At 31.9% G+C, this 24,840-nt stretch overlaps 1 protein-coding gene across 1 annotated transcript; it reads left to right on the top strand.

Annotated features, from left to right (window-relative positions):
- Nucleotides 1–10,570: 10,570 nt before the first annotated feature.
- On the top strand, nucleotides 10,571–24,482 carry LOC142221066 (uncharacterized). The gene is made up of 3 exons (XM_075290584.1): nucleotides 10,571–10,909; nucleotides 14,453–14,606; nucleotides 23,848–24,482. Exons 1-3 carry the CDS (start codon nucleotides 10,761–10,763, stop codon nucleotides 24,208–24,210), a joined length of 666 nt encoding a protein of 221 aa, XP_075146699.1. The 5' UTR covers nucleotides 10,571–10,760; the 3' UTR covers nucleotides 24,211–24,482.
- Nucleotides 24,483–24,840: the final 358 nt, after the last annotated feature.

The following is a 24,840-nucleotide window of genomic DNA, read 5'->3' on the forward strand; positions in this document are numbered from 1 at the left end:
GAATTCTCCGGTCCTTTGGCTTGGAATCAATAGCAAAATCATTAGTGTAATGACGAAATCTTTGGAACCGGGCAAGATTTTTATTCAGTGTAAATGATATGCTCAGGGTGACGAAACTTTGGATAATTTCTCCGTTGCTACCCTGCTTTTGAAAAATGTCGGAAATAATATCAAATTTTAGAATCAATTTAAATTTATTCGAATTGGCTACTTTGGCTTGAAGACAATGTAAGCTCTGTGAGAGAAGAAATATGATTACCCCAAAAATATTTCAACGGTAAAATATTTTATTTGGACGGTGATCACCCAGCAAAAAACTTGCTCAATTTTCAGCAGATTTATAAAGGAAGAAAAGTCAAGCAGCACTTACCCTTGCAAGGAATTCCTCGATGAATTTATAAAGAAATGTCCCACTTAAATGCGCTTCTATTATGTATGAATTTCAACGCTTTCAGAACAAAATAGCACAAAATAAGGATGTGAAGAACATGAAATCGTAACTTGCCACATAGTTCGCAAGAAGTCGTGATAAAATATACAAACAACTCTTCTTTACAGGAGTGCAACCTTGTAAGCGAGAGACGAAGCATCTGCTTACCCATGTGCAACTCGGCTGCGCTAATTTCAGCACCACCATTATTTACATATTTTAAGTACGTTGTTCGTCTTATATATGTAGAATGAAACGCTGTGTTTGACACTGAAATTGTTGCGAGGAAAAGTAGTGCATACAGTATGGACACTATAATTTTACTGCTTCCAAATTTACAATTATTTTTTGCTCGATTAACGATAGTAACCACCGGTTTACAAAAAGTTGGCTTGGAATTATCAATATCTTTGATAAGAGAGAAGTTCACCAATGTGGTATCACAATGGACTGAATAGTCTAAGTGAGCCTGATATATCGGGCTGCCACCTAACCTAACCTACATCTCTACCGAAGTCACCTGCATCGGTTAATAATAGTGAGAAGTTCACCAAGTAAACACCGATAGTCGCCTTGCACAAGCTAACTTAGGCCAACCTCATTTTTAAAAATCCCACTTAAATTTCCATTAAAATCTTAACCTAAATAAGTGCGTTGTTTTCTCTTCCATAGTAATTGATGACAAATTTTATTGTTGACCCAACTATCTAATACCTTACATAATCCTATTTATTTACAATCCCATCGCTGATAACAAAATAAGATAAAGAAAAAACATAAAAAATAACAGAAAAGTAATTATGTTTAAACTTCAACTTGAACAAATAGTTAAACAATGAATGAATGAAAAACTGGCAGTTGGCTTTAACCATACAACACTAGAAGATTTACAAAAAGGGGAACAAATACAAAACTGGGAAAATGTTTGCAGAGGAATAATCGACTGCTAATAATGCAACAACAGCAGCTATGCATTTTAGTAATTATGTAGCAACAAAAAGAAACTATATACAAAAATGTTTTGTTATGAGAAAAAAGTTAACAAAACAAAAGAAATATAAACAAAAACCAAAAAACGAAAAGACTAAATCTTCCGGCTATAACTCAACAAACAACAGTGCCTGCATTAGAAACACAGACACGAGAAAACTACGATATAAAAATATAAATATAAGAAAATTTGCATCAAAACATATCGACACATCTTGTAAAGGTGAAATGTCTTTAATATGGAGCATAAAATGTAAATCAATTTATTTCGGTATCGTTTGAATGGATGAGATACAAAACCCAAATCCCGTATATATTCATACCAGTTTGAACTTTAGTTTATTTATGGGATTTTTATACCCTCCACTATAGGATGGGAGTATAAAATGTTTGGCATTGCGTTTGTAACACATTGAAATATGAGATTTCGAGCACCAAAGGTCGCTTTGGTTGCTAAAGTTGTTTTGTTTTTAATGTTAATGTTACACTGAGATAAACAAACAAACAAAATGGAACGCATCTAACACTCTAAAGATTTTTACCTTCGCTTAACAATTTTCGTATTAATTCTATGTGAAAGATGATAAGATAAATAAAATTAAAATTAGGATACAGATCCCATTTATCGAATTTTCATTCTCGTTTTGCGATATAAATAATACAGCTATATATGTTCAAACAATTGCCTGCTTAAAATCCAAATTATAGCAGATACTTCAAAGTAAAAATGTTTTCCTAATTCAAAAAAAAAAAAAAAACTTTAAACCAAAGTTACAGTCTTGAATTATACTTGAAGCGTTTTTATCTTATATCTGAAGATTCAATATATCAATCAATTAAAAGACAAAAAATGCCTTTCTTTACTTTAAAGAAATTTTGCATTAGTTCGCGCATTTCCGAGATTCGTGTCCTAAGTTTAATGAAAACAGCTAAGATTTCAAACACACTTTTAATTAAAATTACATTGTTTTAAAGAAATTTGCCCTTAATATTGTCTAAAGTGCGTGTCATAAAATTTTGGTTGCATGATCTTTCATAGTAGGTAAATATTTTATTCAATGCAAAGTTCAAAGCAAGGTTACCTTATAATCTGGCTATCTTCTTCATGTCGACAAATATCGCTTGGCTTGAAGCATTTTTCTGTTCTTGACCTTTTACAGTCTACACTGGAAAAAGAAGTTTACTTGGATTCAAAGATTTTGTTCTTTCTTCAAGGAGTTTGCTCTTAGGTCTAAATCTAGTTTCTATAAAATTAAAATTGGGATATCATGGATCTCAGTTTGTTTTCGCCATAAACAAAAATCTGTTAAAAATCCCCATTACAACAAATAGGTTAGGTTAGGTTAAAGAGGCAGCCCGATTAAGTTTCAGGTGATACCACATTAACCGTGGTGCAATGGTTAGCATGCCCGCCTTGCATACACAAGGTCGTGGGTTCGATTCCTGCTACGACCGAACACCAAAAAGTTTTTCAGCGGTGGATTATCCCACCTCAGTAATACTGGTGACATTTCTGAGGGTTTCAAAACTTCTCTAAGTGGTTTCACTGCAATGTGGAACGCCGTTCGGACTTGGCTATAAAAAAGAGGTCCCTTGTCATTGAGCTTAACATGGAATCGGGCAGCACTCAGTGATAAGAGAGAAGTTCACCAATGTGGTATCACAATGGACTGAATAGTCTAAGTGAGCCTAATACATCGGGCTGCCACCTAACCTAACCTAAACTAACTAAAAGTACCTCTTAAATATGGGCACTTCTAGTTTTAACAGATACTTTAAAGTACAATTTTTTATTAAAAAAATTAAACCAAAAAAAAATTTATCAGATACATTTGACATTTAGTGTCAGTATATGGTATCTGATTACCGTGCAGAAAAAAGTTCATATCGGTTCAAAATTTTATATAGACTACTCCATATAACATAAACCGTCAAGAATCTGTCTTTTTTTATTTAACATAGACTACACGCAGAGAAGAAACATGATTGTCACAATCATATTTGAAGAGCAAAATAATATGATAGAAGCTATTTTTGCAGCGACCATGTAACATTTTCACCTGCAACCATGTTGGCTCAGTGAACATGGTTCTAAGAAAAATATAATTGTCCTCATCTAACATATTATTATATTGATAAAAAGAATTTTGTTTGAATGAAACGTGCCCATCAAATGTACAAACGCAGAAATCATGTAACTTCAAATAAAAACAAGTAAGGAAAGTCTAAAGTCGGGCGGGGCCGACTATATTATACCCTGCACCACTTTGTAGATGTAAATTTTCGATACCATATCACATCCGTCAAATGTGTTGGGGGCTATATATAAAGGTTTGTCCCAAATACATACATTTAAATATCACTCGATCTGGACAGAATTTGATAGAAAATCTATAGACTCAAAATTTAAGTCGGCTAATGCACTAGGGGGGAACACAATGTTAGTAAAAACAAGTATATACAGCAGTAAATTCGGCCGGGCCGAATTTTAAATACCCACCACCATGAATCAAATATGATAGTTTTCTTTGAAAACTCTTCGTCGTAGTGGGTACCATTTGCTACTCACGTATTTGTTATCTTAAAATACCTCCAGAATTTCAAACAAATCGGCTATAAAACGTAGTCTCTAGACGCCCAAGAAGTAAAAATCGAGAGATCAGTTTATATGAGGGTTATACCAAAAAATGGACCGATATACCTAAATTTCGGCACACTTATTTGTGGTCTAAAAATACCTCTAGATTTCGAATTTCAGGCAAATCGGGTAATAAATACAGTTTATAGAAGCTCAAGAAATTCAGGCAAAGCGGATTGTAAATATAGTTTCTAGAAGCCAAAGAAGCAAAATCGGGAGATCGGTCTATATGGGGGCTATACCAAAACATGGACCGATGGGCACCATTTTCGGCACACCTTTTTATGGTCCTCAAATACCTCTATATTTCCAATTTCAGGCAAATTGGATAAAAACTACGGTTTTTATAGGCCCAAGACTCCAAATCGGAAGGTTGATTTATATGGGGGCTATATCAAAACATGGACCGATACGGACCATTTTCGACTCACCTCTTTATGGTCCCAAAATACCTCTAGATTTTCAATTTCATACAAATCGGATAGAAAATACTGTTTCTAGACGCGCAAGAAGCAAAATCGGGAGATCGGTCTATATGGGGGCTATACCAAAACATGGACCGATACGGACCATCTTCGACACACCTCCTTATGGTCCTAAAATACCTCTAGATTTTCAATTTCATACAAATCGGCTAGAAAATACTGTTTCTAGACGCCTAAGAAGCAAAATCGGGAGATCGGTCTATATTGGGGCTATACCAAAACATGGACCGATACGGACCATTTTCGACACACCTCTTTATGGTCCCAAAATACCTCTAGATTTCCAATTTGAGGTAAATGGGATGGTAAATATAGTTTCTAGACCCCCAAGAAGCAAAATCGGGAGATCGGTCTATATGGGGGCTATATCAAAACATGGACCGATACGGACCATTTTCGACACACCTCTTTATGGTTCAAAAATACCTCTAGATTTTCAATTTCAGACAAATCGGATAGAAAATACTGTTTCTAGACGCCTAAGAAGCAAAATCGGGAGATCGGTCTATATGGGGGCTATACCAAAACATGGACCGATACGGACCATTTTGGACACACCTCTTTATGGTCCAAAAATACCTCTGGATTTCCAATTTCAAGCAAATCTGATAAAAACTACGGTTTTTATAGGCCCAAGACCCCAAATCGGGAGGTCGGTTTATATGGGGACTATATCAAAACTTGGACCGATATAGCCCATCTTCGAACTTGACCTGCCTGCAAACAAAAAACTAATCTGTGCCAAATTTGGGGATGATAGCGCCATTATTGAAGGCTGTAGCGTGATTACAACAGACAGACAGACAGACGGACAGACGGACATGCTTATATCGTCTTAGAATTTCTCCTTGATCAAGAATTTATATAGTCGGAAATCGATATTTCGATGTGTTACAAACGGAATGACAAACTTATTATACCCCCGTCACCATTTTATGGTGGTGGGTATAAAAATATGGGAAACGTTTAAATCTGAAGTAATTTTAAGGAAACTTCGAAAAAGTTTATTTATGATTTATCGCTCGATATATATGTTTTAGAAGTTTAGGAAGATTAGAGTCATTTTTACAACTTTTCCACTAAGCAGTGGCGATTTTACAAGGAAAATGTTGGTATTTTGACCATTTTTGTCGAAATCAGAAAAACATATATATGGGAGCTATATCTAAATCTGAACCGATTTCAATCAAATTTGGCACACATGACTATATTACTAATTGTACTCCTAGTGCAAAATTTCAACCAAATTGGGCCTAAAATATGGCTTCTGGGGCCATATAAGTCCATATCGGGCGAAAATATATATGGCAGCTATATCTAAATCTGAACAGATTTCAATCAAATTCGGCACACATGACTATACTACCAATTGTACTCCTTGTGCAAAATTTCAAGCTAATCGGGATAAAACTCTGGCTTCTAGGACCATATAAGTGCATATCGGGCGAAAGATATATATGGGATCTATATCTAAATCTGAATCGATTTCAACCAAATTTGGCACGCATATCTACAATGCTAAATCTACTCCCTGTGCAAAATTTCAACAAAATTCGGCCAAAAATTTGGCTTCTGGGGCCATATAAGTCCATATCGGGCGAAAGATATATATGGGAGCTATATCTAAATCTGAACCGATTTCAACCAAATTTGACACGCATAGCTGCAATGGTAATTCTACTCCCTGTGCATAATTTCAACCAAATTGGGGTAAAACTCTGGCTTCTGGGACCGTATTAGTCCATATCGGGCGAAAGATATATATGGGAGCTAGATCTAAATCTGAACCGATTTCAATAAAATTTGGCACACTTGGCTATAGTACTATTGTTCTTCTTGTGCAAAATTTTAAGTAAATTAGGGTAAAACTCTGGCTTCTGGGGCCATATAAGTCCATATCGGGCGAAATATATATATGGGAGCTATATCTAAATCTGAACCGATTTCTTTAAAAATCAATAGGGATCTATTCTGAGCCAAAACACATACTTGTGCCAAATTTGAAGTCGATTGGACTAAAACTGCGACCTAGACTTTGATTACAAAAATGTGTTCACGGACAGACGGACATCGCTATATCGACTCAAGAGCCCACCCTGAGCATTTTTGCCAAAGACACCATGTGTCTATCTCGTCTCCTTCTGGGTGTTGCAAACATATGCACTAACTTATAATACCCTGATCCACACAAACAACAGAAAACAGGCACATTTTTTCAATTACACTTTCCTTTTTTGTCTTCACATAAAACCATGTGCCACTTCTGAATAAATAAATTAACAAAAAACAGTAAATCCGTATTCTCCGTCCATTCCAAGAAACAATCAACACACGACTGACGCGTAAACTGAAAATCGTGTGTACCTGCTCAATGTTTTTATAAAATTCTTTTCGCTGCAAAAAAGTTAAAAAATTAAATGGTCACGAAAAAATGTAAATGGTCTTTATGGCCATGTAATGGTTCTAGACATGTCTATACTCAACCTATAAAAATACTTTTATCCCTGTAAAAAAGAAAAAAAAAATTGAATGGTCAGGTATATGATTTTCCCGACCATTTAATGGTCTCAAATTCTATCATTTAAATGATAGAACATGTTTGCGGTATTTGAGAACCATTCAAATGCTTATTGCCACCATACATTTTTCTCCGCTCGAAAACTATTTTTACAACGACAAAATACATGGTTTTCGCGGCAATTACATGCTCTAGATAAGCATTAAATTGATGCGGCAACCATGTCCAAACATGGTTTTTCTGTGCGTGTATATATGGACTCAGTTGCAATTTAGAGATAATGTTAAGAAGTTTTAAGATACCATGACATCGGCAATGTTACTACAACTCAAGTACAGTTAACCCTCTCAAACTTGGACACTCTGAAAAGCGGTCCTCGTGCCTGGACGTTTGCATGAAAATTACCCTCTCATAATTGGATACCTCCCAAATGTGGATAATATTTAGGTGATCGTGGATATCCTCTTTTGAGAGGTTTCACTGTATTTCGATTGTAGATGACAGTCTTTAGTAGAATAGTACGCAATCCATGGTGGAGGGTACGATGACCAAACTATCGACCGTATATACTTGTTTACAAATAATTACACAGTTCTATGATATTTAAAAATTTAGATTTTCAGAAGGGTTGCGTTTCTATGATAACAGACACTTGTGAGTCCAAAATGTTCTAAATGGCAAACCAAATTTTAAATTTTCCACCATTATACCTAAAAATGTTGATGCACATTGGCACAGAAGGACCAAATCTTGGCAGAGATAACCGCTAACCTAGTCCTTGTTTTAGTACACAGAAAAAAAAGTCTGTGGTAAAACTGATGCTAAAATGAACTAATATTTATAGCAAAGACTTTATTTTGTTTTAGTTAATTTTTAAAATTTTGTAAGAAATTTTCCCCAGTCCAACGATTTTTTCTTTATTCCAAGTATGCCTCAAAAATGTTATGTAAAATTTCAATGACATACAAATTAGTTCAATTCTAACTAAAACAGAATAAGTTTTTCGTACACTTCTCAAAAATATTAAGAATGAACTTTAGCGTGGTAAAATAGGAATGATCTGACGCATAAGATTTTTAGTTAATTTTTTCTTTGCGAGAACGATACATTTCGTAAATGGTAATTAAAAATTAAAAAATGCAAAAAAAATATTCATCAATTTAAATAATCTCAAAATTTGGAATACAATTTAGTTCAATTTTCGGACGAGACAGATCATTTTTCCCATAATGTAGTTTATTTTTGTTTCTGTGTAGGATCTTCTTTATTTCTATAACAGAGCTTTATAATTCAAATTTATTGTGAAGGGTATTTCCGATTCGACTCGACCGGATTCTGTTTGGTTTATTATTGTTTTTTACTTCTTTCTCAGTTAAGGTCACATTTTTATGCAGAGTATTTTAATCATATCATATATAATTAAAAAAAATCGTTTTATATTTGGGCTTTAACGGTTTTAAATTTCTAGTGATATAGGCAAAATATATTTATATGAATAGAAAAATTGCGACCTTCAAATAAAATTGTTGGTATTGATTTAGAATCAAGCACAAAAGCAAAAATGTTTGAAAGATACAATGATTTTTACGAAGATAGAGTTCAATTATCATCGGGGAGTAAATACAAAACGGCTGCACTCATTAATATGACAGAAGGATTGCACTTGCTGATATGAGCGAAATTCGTCTCGGATGGTTCATAGTAAAATATGTGATATCCCAGCAAGTAAATTGACGCAAAAAAAATATCTTTGGACTGATGTTTGCAAAAAGACTTGAATTTTTGTTTTCTTCGTACTGGTTAAAAAAAAAGACTTTTGATGATTAATAAAATTGGTTTGAGTCAACTCAATCGTCTTTTGATGTTAACTAAAACCGACTATTGAGAATTTTGATTTAAAAAAAACTATCTAAGAGACATTTCTTGTATATTTAAATCAATTATTAAATACTCAAAACCACAAAAATAAAAACAGAGCTCTTGTAGTACTACATTCGTTAACGGAAATAATATAAAAAATAGTTTTTTAACTCCGCTACACAAAGAAAAAATACTCTCCTTAGGAATGGAATTTTTCACAACCCAAATTCCGCTTTAACTCGTTAACAGTTAATAAATCCGAAAATAAAAGTAGCGTTGCAATAATTGTTTCCAATATCTTTTATTTGCTTCAATAGACAAAATTTTAGCGTCAAAAGAAAACTTTGTTTGTTTAAAATTTCGTTCCTCACAAAAGAAAACATTTCTTTCGTTGTAAGTAACCTCCTGTCTTTTCTCTATTATTGCATATCTCTAGAATACAAAGATGTTTGTTTATCTAGACTCTTCACCAAAGGGTTTTTATACAAAAGTACGGTGGCTATTTCCACTTAAGGCGTGTTTCTGCTGTAATCTGGTTTTCAAGTCAAAAGATTTAAGAAACGAACTACATATTAAGTACAGGAGCAAATTTCTCGCTTATCAATGAATGTACCTCGAATCTTTTTTCTCTGTTATTGTATATTTCTAGAATGCAAAGATGTTTGTTTATATAGACTCTTCACCAAAGGGTTCTCATAAAAAAATTACTTAAAAAGAGTTTCTACTACAATCTGGTTTTCAAATCAAAAGACTTAAGAAACGAACTAAATACAAAGTTGAAGAGCAAATTTCTCGCTTATCAATGAGTGAACCTCGAATTTTGTTCATGTCAATGATAACATATCTCTCTCTCTCTAACTCGGAGTGTGAGAGGTCTCGTCGTGCCACACTATTCCAGATAGCACTGTTCTAGATAGTACTCAGAAATGTCGCCGGTAGTATGGAGGGCTTAAACCATCGAACAAATTTTGGTATTCCGTATTGTTAGCGCCCATGAACTTGTGCATGCAACGTGGTTATGCTAACCATTGCTCAATTCTGGTTTCCTGTAAAACAAACTAGTTAATAATACTCGCGTATACTATTCAATTTAACAAATTATCACAAACTATAAATAATTTAAATGAAGCCAAGCGTAATAACCATCCGCGTTTTTTCATCACATAATTTTTTGGCATTTATGTAGCCTCCAATAAAAACCACAAGAGCCAACAAGGTGACAAATATTTTCTTCCGAAAACATTGTTTGAATTAAAGAAATCTCAGTTGGTCGATCATAATATCACGTAAGCCTAAAGGCATTGATTGATCCCAAATACAGGCAGACAGACATATTAGCAAGCTACCAAAACTCACTCAGCCATGAATGTTTTTTTTTTTTTTTTGGGCGAAAAAGAGCAAATAACACCCAAGCCGAAAAGAAACCACAACTCAATAACGCTCATTTCTTCCGCTCCCCAAAAAATAGCAAATGAAATTGAAACCCAGCTCGCAACATAGACGACTCACTTGCAAATGCAATACAAATCTCACTCGAACATGTTGAGTGTATTTACACATCAACATTGACTTTGAGTTTTTTACGTATATAAAGTAGGGAGGCATAAAAACTTTTGTGTCATTTCATAAATTACGGTCGTTACGTTAAGAATTTCAAAGGCATTATTTTGGGGTGTCTTTAAGAAGAGCGCGTGCGTGGTGAATTTAAAACGGCAGTTAAAAAAAACAAAACTATCGAAAACGAAAGTGGTGTGATTTTGTAATAAAACAAAAAATTCCACAAAATTCTTTTTTGGATTTTTCATACCCATAAAAAATTAAAACAAAATTTTTAACAAAATGAAAGCTTTTGTGGTAGCCGGTATCTGTTTGTTCAGTGTTTTAAGTGTGGGTCTAGCCCAATTTTCAAATGGTCGCGTTTTGGATCCTCCCAACCCACAATTGTGTGCCCAACGTATTATACATGAAAAGACACCCGATGGCAAAGGGTGAGTTGAAAACCATATCAATTAATAAAAACGTATTAAAAAATAAATTATTAAAATAAATGTGAATAACCAGCCAAAAATGCGAAAAGTGCAAAAAAATTGTTTCTAAAACAGAATTTCGATCTACAAACCATTAATGGCCAAACAAATGATACCATAAATAATTTTAAAATCTAAAATTTTATAAAAGTAACATTAAAATATTATTGAAAAAATTAAAACTATGAAAATAGATGATTTATTTTAACGATGTTTGAAAACCTGAATTTTCGTTTGTTTCAAATTGTTATTAAATATTAAAAATATAAAAAATTGACTTCCCTCATAAAGAAATATTGAAAACACTAAAAAGATTTTGAAAATCTTTTAATTTCTTTAACTTAATATTTTTTTAACTATTGCATCATTCTATTTTAATTATATTTTAACAACTCATAAATACATATTAAAAAAAAATAAGATGATAAAAAATGTTTTCTTCATTGCGATTTTTAAACAAATAATAATATTGTTTTTAAAAATTTGAATTAATAAATAAAAAGAAGATTTTTAAAAAAACCCTAGCAAAAAATAATGCTTCCTTACATTTTATTGAAGAAATGAATTCTTAAAAATATTTTTTGAGTTTTTTCTTAAAAATATGAGCATGTTTTAATTTAAAAATGTTGTTTTAAAAATAATAATTTCCATGAACTATAATAAAGTTAAATTGAGCTTACTAAAATCTATATATTATGGAATAGCAATACTTGAATTTTTAACAAATGTTTGATTTTGTACAAAAAATGATATACAATTAAAATCAAGAAGATTTTCTCACATTGGGTAAAATTTTACTACAATGGACTAATATCCATAAGTTTTGAAAAAGGTCAATTGAATTTTGAAATTAAATTATCTTGTTACTTTGAAATTTTCGTTGGCTATAGCAACAAAATGCAATTATCCTTAAATTTCTATTCGTTCTCATGTAATGCTTAGTACTAAGTTCGTTTCTGCGAAAAACGAATATCTTCATCTATCTCCGTAAATGAGAAAAATCCAGGGTTGTATAAATATGTGTTTGAAAATGCTCAAAACAGAATTTTGCCTTCGAAAACGTGATCTTAGTACTAGGCTTAATACACAATTTTTTCTTGAATGCGATTTCTAAACAACAAAAAACTTTGCTTTCTTTAAGTATGTATTTGTAAAAAAATAATGCTTCTTTATATCATAAAGGGTGGTTAAAATTTCAAGGACCGATGTTGATTTTGAATAAAACACAAACTATTTAGGAAATTATTGTAATTTTATTTTATTATGATATATTGGTATTACTCAATTATGTATAGAACAAAATATCGGCCAAATGGGCGCCGCGACTCCGGTGGCACACCTTCATCCGATGGTCCAAATTTTCGATGACGCTGAAGCATAATGGAGGTTCTATGCCGTTAATGTGCCGAATTATCTCATCCTTTAGCTGGCTTATCGACGTACACCTTTTCTTTCAAATAACCCCAAAGAAAAAAGTCCAACGGTGTCAAATCACATGATCTTGGCGGCCAATTGACATCGCCATTACGTGAGATTACACGGCCATTGAATTTGTTGCGCAAAAGAGCCATTGTTTAGTTAGCTGTGTGGTAAGTGGCACCGTCCTGCTGAAACCACATATCGTCCACATCCATATCTTCCAATTTGGGCCATAAAAAGTTCGTTATCATCTCACGATAGCGAACACCATTCACAGTAACTGCCTGACCGGTCTCATTTTGGAAAAAATACGGCCCGATGATGCCGCCAGCCCATAAACCGCACCAAACAGTCACTCTTTGTGGGTGCATTGGTTTTTCGACAATCACTCTTGGATTCTCATTTGCTCAAATGCGGCAATTCTGTTTATTGACGAATCCACTGAGGTGAAAAGGTGCCTCATCACTGAAGATGATTTTCTTCGAAAATTGATCATCCACTGTTGCCATTTCTTGGAACCATTGAGTAAGTCTGAAATAGAGAAATGTCAAATAAAATTCGGAATAAAACTTGGCGTTTAGGTAGGGTTCACATTCAACATCGGCCCTTACAATTTAACCATCCTTTATTAAAGGAATTAAATCTTCAAAATATTTTTGACGTTTTCTTTTTCTTCAAAATATAGGCAATTTTTTTCATGAACTAAAACAAATGTAAATTGGCTTAAATTAAGCTCTGATTTATGGGGCAGCAATAATGGAATTTTAAAATTTTTGATTTTTTATTTTTTTAACATAGATATTTACATATTTTTTAAATTTAGATATTTTCAAAACCAAAAGTCCCACTATTAATAATATGCTAATCATTAGACAAAAAAAATATTTTTTGTCTTCAATCACGAAATTAATTGATCCAATTAATTTTTAATTGAAATATCTTCAATCACAGAAATGACAGTATCAATTAAAAAACAATTGAAAGTCAATAAAAATTAATTGATACTATTAATTTTTGTGATTGATTTTTGTTTCAATTAATTTTTAATTAATTTTTTTTTTAACTCAATTAAGACTTTAATTGGAAAAATGTTTGTGAAAATTTTTTCTGAGTAGATTTATTTTGCTACCATAAGTGAGCGCTTATTATTTTTTGCCAATATTAGCCTACTCCGAATTCTAGAAAATTTAAGACACTTACTGTGTTAATTACACTGAAAAAAACAGTGAACCCACCAGGAAGAAAACTTTGAGTTAATTTTAGAAAATTTGGAAAATTTTTATACAATTTTAACTAAACAGTATTACAAATGCTGGCATCACGCCGAAAACATTTTTCGACAAATTCAAGAAAAATTATTAGACATAAATAATTGTTTTCACTTGTTGAAGAAAATTTTGTAGTTTGAAGGAAAAAATTGGAGTTCAAAATTGCAAGAATGTCTTTAGTGACATATGAAGTTCATGAGAAATGCGAATTTAGTAAATCTTTATGCTTAAATTGTGTATAATTTTTTCCCCGTTTTTTAGTTCATTTAACTAACGTTCGCAATAAATTATTAGAGTAAAGAAAACTTTCTCCAAACATAATAATTCCATGAAATAAAATAAAATAAATTGGTGAAATAGAGAGTTCACTTTTTTAGTGTAGTTTGTGGTATATAAAGACTGATTTAAATTAATTATTTCCCAACAAGAGGTTATTACAAATGACTACAAAACTGATGACCAGAATTCCATCGAAAAATCATCTTCACCCATTTCCACCCGGGTGGCTGCGACGACAAGCATAATGGTTAAATCTGAAGCTCTATAGAAGTCTCTCCACAGCAAACAGGACCATTGGACTAATGTTTTCGCCATGCAAAATTTCATGAAAAAGTTATTGTTTTTGTTCATTACTAATGACACATTTTTCTTTGAATATTAAAATAACATCCCTATTATAAAAATATTGTCAATATTTATATCTCTTTGAATTGCATTTTTTGTATGTGGTAACTTCTCACAAATTATTTTTAAATTATAAAAAATATACGTCGACTTATACAATTAAATTAAAATTTTGTATTTATCTTTTTTATAGTTATTTCTTCTCATGGCGTGACCCTGCTTTGAAGGGTGTTGAAGAAGATTGGTTGAGTGCCAGAAATTATTGTCGCAGACGTTGCATGGATTCCGTTTCATTGGAAACTAGCTTGGAAAATGAATGGATTAAACAACGTGTTGTTGGTGAAAATGTAAGTTTCGCATATAATTTGATTGAAAAACGACATGAGTTTATGAAAACACAAGATCTATAAAAAAAATTGTGGGAAATTTTTTATAAATCGAAATTCTTTCTATAAGGAAAAATTCACTTTTTTCTATTTATATGAGATATATAGCAGATGCTAGAATTTTGAATGTTTTTTTTTTCATGAATGAAAATCTAATGACTTTGCTCTTAAATTTGATTTGTTTTATGTAGTGATTGCTATCGTGAGTGATTACTTACATTTATTCCCATTCGTGATTCTGCGTTTTTAAGCCCTTCGCTATAAGGCATGATTTAGCACATGAGAAATAATTTTCACGATTGAATATCACTCTCGCGTATACCTTAAAAGTAAGGATTAAATATCACTTAATTACGACACATATTTGTATTCAGTATATATAACAGCAATGTACACATACATACATTTTTTTTGAAGTTGACTATTATGAAACAATAGGATGCATTAACTATAAACCCAAAAAAATACCATCCAAACATTTTTTATACGATTTTAATAATTCTTCGCTTATTTTGCTATTAAATAATAGTAGTACCATTGCCATTATAATAGCACCATTGCCATTAAAAGTTGCATCAGTTTAGTAAGCATAAACCTTCAAATGTTTATGCAAGAGTATGTGTAAATTTGAATTTCACACCTCAAAACAAAATCCTCAAATATAAAATGCGTAACACACAATTCGAGTAAATTAACTTAAATATTACATTCGAATACTTGCAACACATTCAATTTCAATAGAAAACATGCTATGCGTATAAATTTTGCAGCCAATAATAAAATCCTCTCAATGATATCGATGGTGATGCCGATGCCGGTTGATTATAATACCAGCCACAGTAGTAACACAAGTACTATCGATTTATAAAATGTATATTTTTTTTTTCAATCATAGTTTGTGTATTTGTATTTAAAAAAATAGTGGTGAAATTCAATTGAAGACACAACGAGTCAACTGAAAATAGCCAAACAAACTAAATGAAATTCAAGTTAAATGAACAGAAAATAGGAATTACATAATATATTCAAGCTAACTTGAGCCTGAATGTCGTTTTGTAGGGAGGCAAAATGAGGGGGGCAGTTTGTCTGGTGGGCACATTTATCGCAGTTGCGAAAAAAGATCATGCTTTGCATTGAACTCTACATCTGCACACAAAAAATTTCATCACCAATTTTGTTAAGACTCAAGTTCATAGCAACATAGCACAGCATTTTTTTGTGAGTGCCAATAAGGATTAAGGAAAACATTTTTTTAAACAAATTTTATACATTCAAAGTTACAAATCTGTTGTAGCATTGTCATAGAGTTATATAACATTTGGAAGGTGTATTTTCTTTTGACGTCATCTTTCAATATAACAAAAAGAAAGTAACCAAGTCTATTAACCTATAAGTTAACGTAGTACAGACAAATGTACTACTACAGACAAAAGATTGAAGACACAAACTTTGAAATAACACTAAAGAAACTTCCGGAAATTCCAATGGTTGAGTAGTTCAAATGAGTCGTATTGGAAGGAGTTTTTAATGGAGTATTAACAACTAATTTATATTTTACACTGAAAGAAGAGTTTTGTTTTCTGAGAAACGAAATTTTAGACAAGCAAAGTTTTCTTTTGACGCTAAAAAATTAACATTAAAAGCTAATAAAAAGGTTTAGAAACAATCGTTGTCTCACTTATTATAAATTCAAATTTATTTGTTCTAAACGAAAATACTTTATAAGAAAGGGGAATTTCGTTTGTCTAAAATTTCGTTCCGGAGAAATTTTCTATACGAAAATTCATAATGTACTGGATGCCAAAGGTTTTTAATAAAACAAATTGATAATAATTTCTTTCTAAAAAACGTTCGTAATAAGTTTCTTCTATAAAAAGTTAGGAAAATTTAAGTTATCATTGTCATAATGTCAACCTAATAAAAAAGGTTTCTTAAGTACGGATTTTCTTTAAAACCTTCACAGCGAACAATTTCCATAAAAAAAATTACGGACATACGGACTTTGATAATAAAAATATATTTCAATAGTTTCAATTTACAAGAATTTATTAATTCTTTGTCTTCATCAAATCTTGCAAATATTTCACTTACATATTTCCAGTTTCCTTTATCAGGTGTGAAAGTACACTGTTACAAAAATATGTTTTTCATATGTTACGAAGTAAACAAAATGTGTTTCGGACACAATTTTTAAACACAATATATTTAAGTGCAAACATGTAATGTTCCTAAACTAACATTAAATGTTTGGGTCACGTATGTTAATATGTTAAAATATATTATGTTTGGTGTACGAATGTTTCATAAAAATAATATGTGTGAATGTAAACATATATAAATTTACAAATTTCGAGTAAACATATATATGTTCTGAAATTTTATTCAGAGAACGACAGAGAGACAGTATAAGGGAAGAAATAGAGATGGAAACCGGGAGAGTTGGCGAAAGATTTCAACATAACACAGCGAAAGAATCAAAAGAGAGCAATTTCTGTGAAACCGCTTGTGTGTTGTTTCGGAAAACTGTTTTATGATAAGACCCAAAATTTGATATGCTTAACATAAGTATAATTTTATTTCATTTGAATATCAGAATGTGCATTCGGAGTAATGAGAATAGGCATTCGGAACAAAGAGAAAAGACATTGAAAAAAAACTTGTGGACATGTGTTTCGTTTATCATTTTGGCATTATGTGCATTTTGGCATATTTTCTTGGTTCGCTAAAAGAAATCGGAACGTACGAGGTGTAAAATTGAAAAAGTTTAGTTTCTTTAAAACGAATTTTTAAAGAAAAGTAAAAGGCAAAACAATCTTCTTTGGGAAAATTCTTCGGAACATATAATATTTTTGGACTCAAAATGCTTCAAAACATATAATATGTTTGCATAAAACAAACATATTAATATTTCGGCAGTATCCAATAATATATGTGCTTCCTGCAAAATATGTTTGGAACTTATGTTAAAGTATCGATTTTTTTTGAGGGTGTAGGACAGTGCCAGAGATAATCCAAGATTTAATTGGCGAGTACAATTAAATCTTGTAAGACGTGTATTCGTTACTACTAGTCAATCCTATTTGATTCCAACTTGACCAATTGTGGCCCGTGAGAATTTTCACGTCTTTACTAAACGACATCGTTCAGCATTTCTTTGGTTTTGATCTCGTTCGTAGTGTTCCGGTCATCTTTCCCAGTGCTCAGCATCTAATCCTTTATCTCAGCCTAACTGATCTCAAATAATCATCACCAATACTCCAAGCCCTGTCCTCTCCCCCATACTTTATCCTTCTTTGTGATCATTTAAAAAGTGGTCCCCGATTCTATTAACGTGTCTTTGTGAAACCCTGTACTCACACTTAGCAGCTTCGTGAAAACAGAACAATTCATCTCCTCGGGAGCTATGTCTCTGGCTCCGTGAAAAACCCAAGTATTATACTTCTGTTGAATTAGAATGATCACCCACTGTTATTTAAAATATCCTCCGGTGGTTCCTCTTGCTCCTGGTCTATATGTGACTAAAATTAATTTTAACTTAAAAGTTAAAAAAAATGTGTTTAGTCTATTTATTAAGAAAACAAATCTTACAAAATCGTCTGAAAATATTTTTATCAAAAACAAATACAGGGCCCCATCTATTAGCCTTAATAATATCTAGGTCCAATGCCAACTTCTAGAGTACTGCAAAGTAGTTTGTTGCTTAAGTCATTTGTTTTGTGACAAACCTATCGGCAAAATAAGTTCAAAGTAATTATGAAAATCATGAATGAATTCATACCAAATTTTGGTTAATTTAGTAAGATAATTGCATTTTAATAAGCTTCTTATTAATGATAGTTTGTAAAATCAACGAAAATTTAAACAATTAAAAGATCTATTGTCAAATAAAAGATTAGCTGGCATCAGCATCGATAGAAAAAAAGATAACATACATAATTTCACACCATTATAGCCTAGTGACTGACTAACAAACTGACATTCATTCATGGAACAAGAAATGAATACAAAAATTAGTTTTTTTTTTGCTGGCATTGCCAGACGATTATATGCAAAGTTCAAAATCAAAACATTAAACAAATGGGAGATGACACTTATTAATATGATTAAACAAATGTGGTTCTCTCCATGTATTTGGATTGTGTCACAATTTTTTTTTGTGTGTCGTTTTTGACAAAGAAACTACTTTAGGGCAAAAAATATTAATTGTTATGGTTTGAGCTATGACCACAGTGTTGTATATTAGCCTCAAATTAATGATACAAAAAAAATACATTTTGGAGGCTTTTACATATACAAGATAACCTTTATCTTAAAGGTGATATACATATTAACAAAAGCGTGATTTAAAATGAAAAAATATTGTATGCATTAAAAAAGAAAGATGTCAACAAAATGTCCAATCAACAAAAGAAATACTACAAACAAAAACAAATGAACAAAAACCTCTAGTGGTTCCCCTCCATTGCTTTGATTGTTGTTGTTGTTACATAAAACTAACTCCATTCAATACATTTGCAAACATTACAACTCATGCTCGTTTTTACATTTATGTATTACATTTCTTTATTTTTTGTTTTAATTAAATTACCCATTGCCAAAAATAGTCGACCCAATGACTGAATACGATTTATCGTCGCCTTCGTTATGGACATGCATTAACACTTCCGGATGTTTGCTCAATATCATGCAGACATCTGTGTACTTGTTCACTGTAAAGACATAGCAAATATTTAAGATCGTTCACATTTGTTATAAAATCCCGTAATACAAAGGAGTTATGTTTTTTCTTAGGAAATTAAGTTTATTTGCTATGAGAAAATCATAAAATATTTTTTGGGCAAGCAAGCAAATATTGTAATATGTCATCAAACTTTTTTCATAAATAATTGTAAATCATAACTATAACCCGCTGAAAATATTTTTTAGATAAAATTATATATAAAAACTTTATTAAAAAAAGAATTCTCTACAAAAAAAAAATATAATCAATATCACTTAAAAAAAGTGAACTCAACACGAAGGGATATGTAGGCTAATAATAGAAAATGTTAAATAACTGTATTACAAACTCCAATTTACTTGACAGAATTATATTATTTTGTGTTAAAGAAAATTTCTTAGTTGGAGGGAAAAATTAGAGTACAAAATTGCAAAAATGTCTTTATGCTAGGTTAGGTTAGGTTATGTGGCAGCCCGATGTATCAGGCTCACTTATACTATTCAGTCCATTGTGATACCACAGTGGTGAACTTCTCTCTTATCACTGAGTGCTGCCCGATTCCATGTTAAGCTCAATGACAAGGGATCTCCTTTTTATAGCCGAGTCCGAACGGCGTTCCACATTGCAGTGAAACCACTTAGAGAAGCTTTGAAACCCTCAGAAATGTCACCAGCATTACTGAGGTGGGATAATTCAGCGCTGAAAAACTTTTTGGTGTTTGGTCGAAGCAGGAATCGAAACCACGACCTTGTGTATGCAAGGCGGGCATGCTAACCATTGCACCACGGTGGCTCCTTCCTTTAAGGATTTTGGTATTGATTCCGAGCTTCTTTAAAATAAAAACATTTTTTAGCGACCTATCTGGCTTTAAATCTAGGAGCAATAAAATTAAAATTAGGTTACAGATCTCATTTATCAAATTTTCATTCTCTTTAATAAAGGTATTCACGTACAAACAAATGTCAGTTTAAAAATCTAAATTATAACGGATACTTCAAAGTAAAACACGTTTTCTTAATCCAAAAAAAAAACTTTGAACCGAAGACGCTAAATCCTCAAAACAAGTCTTATTTTGAAGCCTATATTTGAAGCGTTTTTATCTTTAATCTTAAGTTTCAATATTTCAGTTAATTTAAGGACAATTTCTTTAAATCAAAAATGTGTTTCTTTACTTTAAGTAAAATTAGCCTTAGTTCAAAGACTTGTGACTTTAACGGAGAGACGCAAATTTACAAAATTTGTGTCCTAAATTTAATGAAAAAAAAATTTGAAGCAAAGATTATAAACCTTATTTTAATTAAAATTTCATTATTTTAAAGAAATTTGTCCTTAATATTTTGTAAATTTCGCATCCTAAAATTTAGGTTGCGAAATCTTTAACCCTCAGAAATGAGGTGGGATAATCCACCGCTGAAAATCTTTTTAGTGTCCACGACCTTGTGTATGCAAGGCGGGCATGCTAACCATTGCAACACGGTGGCTCCCTAGGAGCCCCCATAGACAAGTTCTCATGGACCCAATAGACAAACTCTTAGGAATCTGTTTCATTATGGGCATCTGAATGGCACCAGGAATGATAATTTTTTGAAATATGTTGAACAATAGGTTATTCTGATAACTCTATTTAACTAAATATGTAGATCTAATAAGATTTTAATATCAAAGTATGGAGATAAATAAATTGTGATTATTTAAAAATTGCGACAAACTGGAGGACCGGTACAAGTCTTGTGATAGGCCCGTCAGTGGCAATTTGCACCAATTAGGGTCTTTATTCTTTTTTTTTTGTATAGATTTTCCCCTTTTTAGTCTATTTAACTAAAGTACACAAAACATTAATTTGGGCGTTTTCTATTTGCAAAAAATATGTTGCCTTGATGTTACATTACTTTTTCCCTCATTGTACTTTCGCCCAAATAATAGTGTCAATATTTATTCATAATATTGAGAGGGATATAATATCCAAAATCTATGACAGTGTCCTTACACCTTTTTTCTCAATCGAAAACGCCATATGTCAAGGAATCTTTCTCATATTGGAGAAATTGTAACTAAAACATAATAATTTCCATGGACTTAAATTGGTTTTAGTAACCTGGAGGATTCACTTTTGTTTTGAGTGAAGTTTTTATAAAAACCTTTTCATATCAATTGTCCTGTGGACAATTGAAGCGCGCGCAAAGAACTTCCAAGCAAATGATTGCCAGAAATACTGGACATGTGGACAACGTACCACAATTTGTTTTTTTGTTTTTCTCAAATTCCGATATATAAAAGTCAACCCTCGTATTACAAATATCAACAAAATTTAAGACTTTAATTACACTATCATTTTAAAGAAGACACTCTATTATTGAATATCTTCAAGGAAATTGAAAATTATGGACATTACACTTGACGTTATGGGAATTTAATGAGCCCCTCTCTTGACCTCCACCACTCATAAAAAAATAATTAAAATTCACATAACACCTCAGAGTCAAGTGATATGTGGAAAATGGGCTTAAAACATTATTTGTACATACTTTCATAACTGTTAATGGAAAGCCTTTTCTTATGACTATTGCTGTTTGTTGTAAATTATTACAACAACATGCGGGAGAAAGTTCCTCTTAACGAGATTGTAAAGCATTGTAACAATAAAATATTATTATAGACCATGGTTTAATAACACAAAAAAAAAACAAAAGAAGAGTGCTGAAAGAAAAGGTGGGGTTCACCGTTAAATTCATTTGTTTATAAAGTCGAAAATGGTTACAAGTGATCTTCACTGTATACAAAATACCATTCCATAACCAACGTCTTATCAAGCATTAGTTTATATGGAGAGGGTGTGTGATCAACTGAAAGTGTTGACAATTTACGATGGTTTATTTGTAAGCACGATATGTTGTTTGTATATCTCCACCAAAACCTAAGTTAACAATGAGGGCTTATTGTGCAGTATGATTTTGGTAACAATGGTTGCCAGTTTTGTTCAAAATATGACTGTATTAGTATACAGTCATATTTTGAAAGCGTTTCATGGTTCTAGCAATAACTTTATATATTTATTTAATAGATTTGTGTTTTTAACATTTGTATTTAAATTGTTTTATATTTTTGCTACATAAATGTGCGAGGGAAATTAAGGTGGTATCGCTTGGTGTCAATGGGTAATATATTTCACTTTTGTAAAACACCTGATAATATTTCCATATTTTAAATATCTTCCTCAGGTAATACTCCATTATAAAAAATGTTGGAAAAATAATTATTTGGTATACATTTACGGTTAATGACTTTATATTACACGCTTTTTTCGTGTGGATAACTTAAATTATTTAAGTCATTCACCAAGGAAATGATAATGGTGCGTTTAATACAGATTATCAAGTCTGAATAATAAGAGTTCGTTTCTCAAGTCTTTTGGCTAAAGTTCGTGTCTTAAGTCTTTCGTATAACAGTAATGGAAGATTGACTCTTCCAATATTTCTAACAATAGGAATCAGTAGTTTCTCCAATAAGTAGAATGTAAGAGGGACATGACAATCCGAAACAGCTGCACTCAAAAAAAAAGTTGAATCTACCAGGAAGGAAATGGGTATTATAGTATTTCACCCATGGTAATATTTCCATATTTTAGACATCTTATCAAGGTAATACTCCGTTATGAAAAATGTTGGAAAATAATTATTGGCTAAAGTTCGTGTCTTAAATTTCTTGGTTTATACTCGGTTTGGTTTATACCTCATATATAACAGTATTTGAAGATTGACGTTGCCAATATTTCTAAATTTGGAATTTATACTTTTCCAAATGAATAGAACATAAGAGAGATATGACAATTCGAAACAGCTAAACAAAAAAAATTAACCCAACTGGAAGGAAAATATATGTTAGTTTTAGAAATTTGTAAATTTAACTTTAACTTAAATTGGCTATATTGCTCAGGTGAGTTCACAATTCTTTTGAATGTGTCATGACGCCATTTTGGACAAAGACTAACAAATATCCAAATGGGATCTGCTTCATTCAATGAAAAAAATATTCCTAATATTTTTCAAATTTTCATTTTTAGGAAATATTTAATTTAAAAAAATTAATTTAATTTTCTAATCATAACAAAAATCAAACACAGCAACCAGTTGGATCAATTAAATTTTCAATTGAATAAATTTATTTAATTAATTGACGATGGTGAATGATATTATCATATCCGTTCTCTTAGATTGTTATATAATGGACATTATAATGACATATTTTGTTACATAAAGCAAAGCTCGTCACAATAACGAAATTCGAACTTTGGCCCTGACTCATTTGTTTTTCTTAGATATGTATATCTCTCCTTCTTTCAATAAGTTTTTTTCGATTTTATAAAATGTTTACTATCCACTTTTTCTTATATTTAAGTCTTATATAGAGATTACTCTCTGTTTTTCCTACGATTTCTCGATTTTAATAAATGTTTTCCATTGTATTTTTTTAATTTTCTTATAGGTAAAATATATCTGGACCTCTGGCCGTCTCTGCGATTTCAAAGGTTGTGAACGTCCCGATTTGCAACCTGCCAACATCAATGGATGGTTCTGGACAGCCACATTACAAAAATTGGCTCCCACCAATGAACGCAGCCAAGGTGATTGGTCTCCCAATGGCGGTATTGGCCTCCCTCAACCTGATAACCGTGAATACAAACAAAATGGTGCTCCCGAAAATTGCTTGGCTCTTTTGAATCAATTCTACAATGATGGTGTCAACTGGCATGATGTGGCTTGTCATCACAAGAAACCATTCGTCTGCGAGGAGAACGATGCTCTCTTGAAGTATGTCCGTTACACCAATCCCCAACTGCGTATTTAAGTTAATAGAGAACAAAGAAGAAGGATGTGTTGAGCATAAGCGGCATGACGAATGAGTGACCTCAGCTGCATCCCATTCCCCCAATTCCCAAATCTTTTAGAAACCAAAAAAATTCTATATATAACCCCATTTCGTTCTATGTATATTTTGGCTCTGATTTAGACTTTTATATCCTATCCCTTCTCACCTTCCATTTTGTTTAGTTTAATTTTAATTTTTTATATTAATTTATGTTAAAAATAAAAAGAAACCAAAAGTTAAATACTAAAAAATGATGTTGTATCAATGTGCTTCATTTGTATTTATAAAAGTGCAGTGACGGTGGTCGAAACCTCTCAAACTTGGACACTGTGAAAACCTGGTATCTTTCAAAAGTGGTAACCTAGAAAGCTTAACCTACGGATAAGCTAAACTTACATCTGTGGGGCTTATCATAGTTTATCATCATGTGGACAAAAATTGTGGATTTTGTTTTAAATTGTTTTACTTACACCGATTCTATATACAAATCTTTGTCATTTCAACACGTTTTTGGCTACACTTTCTTTTATTTATTGTGTAACAAAAAAATCACATTCGCGGTACGCATTTTCATGAGGGAGAGCGAAACACTAAAAAACACGAGGCAGT

The sequence above is a fragment of the Haematobia irritans genome, chromosome 1 (genome assembly GCF_050003625.1).
Source record: "Haematobia irritans isolate KBUSLIRL chromosome 1, ASM5000362v1, whole genome shotgun sequence".
NCBI classification, from domain to species: domain Eukaryota; kingdom Metazoa; phylum Arthropoda; class Insecta; order Diptera; family Muscidae; genus Haematobia; species Haematobia irritans.